At 29.8% G+C, this 5,053-nt stretch overlaps 1 protein-coding gene across 2 annotated transcripts; it reads right to left on the reverse strand.

Annotated features, from left to right (window-relative positions):
- Positions 1 to 344: 344 nt before the first annotated feature.
- On the reverse strand, positions 345 to 3,857 carry LOC141045228 (uncharacterized). Of its 2 annotated transcripts, none has more exons than XM_073532986.2 (3): positions 2,103 to 3,857; positions 1,807 to 1,933; positions 345 to 1,643 (listed from the first exon to the last, which is right to left on the reverse strand). In XM_073532986.2, the coding sequence occupies exons 1-3, from the start codon at positions 2,234 to 2,236 to the stop codon at positions 1,638 to 1,640; spliced, it is 267 nt and encodes an 88-aa protein (XP_073389087.1). In that variant the 5' UTR covers positions 2,237 to 3,857; the 3' UTR covers positions 345 to 1,637. The 2 variants fall into 2 exon arrangements, with proteins under 2 accessions (XP_073389087.1, XP_073389086.1); XM_073532985.2 differs by having other exon boundaries at positions 1,807 to 1,987.
- Positions 3,858 to 5,053: the final 1,196 nt, after the last annotated feature.

Below are 5,053 nucleotides of genomic sequence, written 5' to 3' on the forward strand. Positions count from 1 at the left end.
TATATATATATATATATATATATAAATCAGGGGATAAACCAACGGATAAATCAAAGATCAAAATCTGCATGTTGATGCTGAAGATTGTTGATGGTAGCACTGTAAGATTACTAAGTGTAGAGCTCTGAAGCACCACAACGTGGAATAGCATGCTGAAGATTGTTGATGGTAGCACTGTAAGATTACTAAGTGTAGAGCTTTGAAGCACCACAACGTAGAATAGCATGGAACATAGTAAAACATGCAATATGAAGTTTCACGTCATATGAAACTTAATTTACAACACTTAGTTTACAATGTTTTTTTGTGGCCAATTGCATGGTTTCCACTAGTGTATATATATATATATATATATATATGTATATATAAATTGTTCATGCTTACTTCACTCAATTCAAAGCAACGCTTGGATTGCTTGTGGATTGCCTTATGCTTCGGAATCAATCGGCTTTCTCTCGATGTCTACACCGCATCGATTCAAGCGCTGGTTTAACTATCCATCTTCTATTCCCATGGTTCAGCATACGAGACACAGAATTAGCAATGAAGAGACATGAAGCAAAACAAACAGGCAGTCCGGCAGCGCAGGCAGGCTATCTCCATAACGAAGACTCTTCAGAGCTGTGGAATCACATCTTCCATGACGATTCTACCTCGAACGGACCAGACCCGAAGCCCAACACTTGAACAAAAAGCTGGAGTTGATTGTGGTGCTCATCGATCCACGTCTGTGTAGTGCACCGTGGAACGGACTTTGGCCTAGTTTGCAAACACTGGAGGAGAAATTGTACATGGGTCGCAGTGTATGAGTTTGATCCGGATCCCAGAGCAAGGCCTTTGTGCTTCTGAATACTTCCAATGTTTCGAAATAGTTTTGTAGTGCATGAAGCCTTCGTTGTATTCCTCTACCGACTTCCTCTACCGACTTCCACTACCGACTACGCAAATCTTGCAATTACGAAGGTTGAGAAGAAATCAAGCAACACTGGTTTTGATCCGTTGTGTGAATTCCACAAACACTTGTGACGTTGCTCTAATATTTGCGTCGGCTTTGTGCAGCTGCGTCGCTTAAATGCCATTTCTCCGCCCACAATCCAATGCTTTCTTCAGTACTATTCCATGAATTTATTGTAATTTTGTGGATATCTCTAAGCCTTTTTAGCAACCAGATTGTGCTCAACAAGCACAATGTTGAAACTTTCCATGATCATTCAGAGTCAGTCAGTGCACCTTAATGGTGAATGGATTTCTCCTTCCCCTATGGGTGTACAATGTTAACATGATAGTAAATGCTTATTTTTATTTTTATTTTGGATATGAACCAGATAAGGGTGTTGCTTCTGAGCTTTGAGTCATATTTGTAATGCATCATATAAATTTTATTTATAAATTAGAAGGTTCGGTCACTTACACTGCACAAAAAACTATGTTAAAAACATATTCAATAATTCCACGAATATTTTCAGTGGTCTCTGATACAAGTGCACGACTGGTATTTCGAATTGCAATATTCTTTGCAGTGCAGATCTGCCGCGGAACCGTTCAACTTTTCCAAAGCGATTGTAGCATGTGCTGCTGGATACCTCCCGTTTCATATATTCGCGCGGTGATAGCACAGATTCCTCCTATGATACTTTTCATTGCTTCAATCCAGCAAAACCAGTCCAATTAAGCGGTGATAAAAAAAATATAAAATAATAAAAAAAAACTTTTCAAATTGTGCTTCATACACTACGTAACTATTTAGTCCAGAAATATGACAATTTCATTTACAAAAAAAAAAAAAAAAAAAAAAAAAAAAATCACCATCGTTCCGTATCGTGCTTCAACGTTTCCACATATAATAATACTATTCATGAAACTGGCGCGGCAAGGCAGTGGAGAAAAGTGCCAAGTATGACAGCTCCAACCCTCAACCTCACAGCGTTCATTCCTGATTTCCATCACGTGGTTGCCCCACATGACGCCAATTGTTCCAACAAGTTGGCTTCACGTGAGTTCATGTCAGAGAAGTTCATGTCATATGTGTCTGGTTGAACTAGAGCTTAGAAACAAGACACACGGAAAACGCTGACAGAGGAATCACAGGCAGTATCTGTTACCTATTCTCCGAAGCTGCAACGACAATAATGCCGGTCATTTCTAAACTGAGATCATCGGACGAGGTCGAGCATGGCAAATCAGCAGCTCGCCTCTGACAAATGGAGCTTTCCCGCATCACTAGCTCTCGAACCATGAGAGAGATTCGTTCATTTAATTCACAGTCTCTCGGATCATCTCCTACACATGTGAAACGTCATTTCGGTGTCACATTATTTCACAGCCCACAGTGTTGGTCGCTTCGATTCTGACACATCCACCCACACACACTGCAATTGTGTCCTCGTTTCTGCACGCTTTCTGCAGGTTGCCGAACCGACCATAACGTCGACGAAGTGGGTCTGTGAGCACACTTCCTTTCCGTCTTTTTGTGTGTGTGTGTGTGTGTTTGTGAATTCGTTCCTCGCAATGCTCATAGTCTCTTCACACCCAGCATCCAAACTATCACCGTCGCCGCCGTTTGCAGGCGTTGAAATCGCATAACATTACAGTAGCAGTTGCTGATCCATCAACGTTGCTCGCAACAAAACGAAAGAGTACACAAACCCACTCTTCGATTAAATGTTTGTTTAAGATTATTGATGAAAATTTATCACAACAATTAGGTGATATTTGACCTGTCTTTTAAAAACTTGTATTTTTATTGTTAAAAAATATTAAATAAAATAAAATAAAATAAATAACCTAGTAAATGTTGCTTGACTGTTCAGAAATCATCAAATTCAATCCAAAAATCATTGTTCATCGATGACAAGTTTTTGAAACCTTCAGATTAAAAACCTCTTCAACAAAGTTTTTAGAATGATCTAAAAATAATTAATTCAAGATGTGGGGTAATTTTTTAAAATTTTAATAGTAGAAATTTTTAATTTATATATCAAAAATGATATGTGGTAATTAAAAATATATAAAAAAATAAAAATAAATCTCTTGCTAAGGTGGAACATTTTTTAAAAGATACCCTTTTATTAAAAGGATTTAACAAAGGATAAACAAAAAGTTGTGAAAACAAGCAAATAACTATGTATGTACTAAATTCAAAAATCAATAAGTACTTTCATTTGAAAAAAGTAAAAGAATTTTATGGCTCTCAGCTTGAAAAATTAATTTTTAACAAGACATGAACGAGTCTATTTAAGAAACTTAAAAGTCTGATTTTTTAAAATCAAATACATTGCAATTTTAGTAGATTGTATCAAAATTAACTAAAAGAGTTATTACAGATCCAATATTTTATAAGGCAACTTAATTATATGGTGCATAAGCTAATAATAAAGATTATCAAAAATATTAATTTAATAGTTAATAATTTTTGTATTAATAAGGCTATTTTGGTTTTGATCAAAATTATAAAAATAAAAATATCAAAATATCATAGTAAATAAAAAAAAAGTATTATATAAAAGATATCATAAAAATAATACTATTTAAAGAACTAAATTATGTTGATCTTAATTAATGATAGTAGTATAAAAAGTTGGTAGCCTTATCCTAATAGAATGTTGTAGAATGTAGAACCAATTGAGCATATTTTACCTTTGCTTAATATCTAATTCTAATTCAATTTTTTAAAATAACTTAGATATTTTTAAGATAGAAGAATTTGACTAAAAACATATAAGTGGCTACCAATAAAAGAAATTGACACTATTAAGTCATAATATTGTAGCCATTAAATATGAAAAAACTATAGACCACATTATTAAACAAGGCAATATTAAAGATAATTAAGTCAATTATTATATTATATCAAATCTTAAAATTATAATAATATTGATATAAATAAGAATTTTATTAGAATGTATAAATATGATAATACTATAGAGATAAAATAAAAAATTAGATATATTTTTTAATTATCTAAATTTAAAAAATAATTTAAAATATAGTAAAATAACATAAAATATAAATTAATTAAATATATATATATATATATATATATATATATATATAGATATACATACATATATATTAATTTTAAATATGCATACAAAAAATTTAAAATATATTGGAATATTTTATTTGGTGATAATATAGGAAATAAAAAAAATTTTAAAAAAGCGCAAAAAAACTGAAACATGGCCTAGCATATATCATATTTTTAAAAATCTATTTTTAGTTATTCTGAATATAAATTTAATTATAACAAACAGGGTGAATGTTTTTCATTTTATTTATTTATTTTCTATTGATATTTATTAAATTAATAGAATTACTCAAATTAATTTGCAAGATTTTCAAAAAATTTGTTTGAATATTGCTATTTTTGAAAAATAATTTTGAATCCAACATGGAATACTTTTTAGTTAAGCTTTTACAAATCCTTATATTTTTTAAACATCACAAAAAGAAAACCAAGTCTAATATAATAAGAAAAGAATAATAATAAAAAATGCAACTTGAACAGATTCAAAATAAAAATGAAGAAAATTCTTTAAATTTTAAAGATAAAATATATATATATATATATATATATATATCATGGTATAATATGGAACATTAAAAACAACAATTATACAAAATCATAAATCACTATTTAGTATATCATTTTTTTAGAATGAGAATTATATATATATATATATATATATATAACTTCAATAAAATCTTCATATTTACATTAGGGTATTTTTTATCTTATAATTTTATTTTTAAAAAATAAATATAAATAAAATTTATATAATTAATAATAATATAAAAACTATTTTATTAAGAAAATATTATATATTTCTACAAAAATAATTATTGAATAATTTATGTTTAATAACACTTTTAAGTTCTATTAATGAAATCAGTTTCAAAGATATATATTCATATCTATAACTGACCAAGCTAAAAATAATTTATCTTGACCAAAAAAAATATTTGCCATTAAAATATATAAAAACAACATTTTAGTGATCTAAAAAGTTCTGAAGCATACAAAGTAAATCCAATAAATATAAATTATTATCTA

Source organism: Physcomitrium patens, chromosome 3 (assembly GCF_059467195.1).
Source record: "Physcomitrium patens ecotype Gransden chromosome 3, ASM5946719v1, whole genome shotgun sequence".
NCBI classification, from domain to species: Eukaryota; Viridiplantae; Streptophyta; class Bryopsida; order Funariales; family Funariaceae; genus Physcomitrium; species Physcomitrium patens.

What these genes read in the sequence shown, in the direction of transcription:
- LOC141045228 (XM_073532985.2), bottom strand. Translation starts at nt 2,236, where the DNA reads ATGGTTCGAGAGCTAGTGATGCGGGAAAGCTCCATTTGTCAGAGGCGA. An exon ending in GTTGCAGCTTCGGAGAATAG is followed by an intron (nt 1,988 to 2,102) that starts GTAACAGATACT and finishes ACTCACGTGAAG; the next exon opens with CCAACTTGTTGGAACAATTG.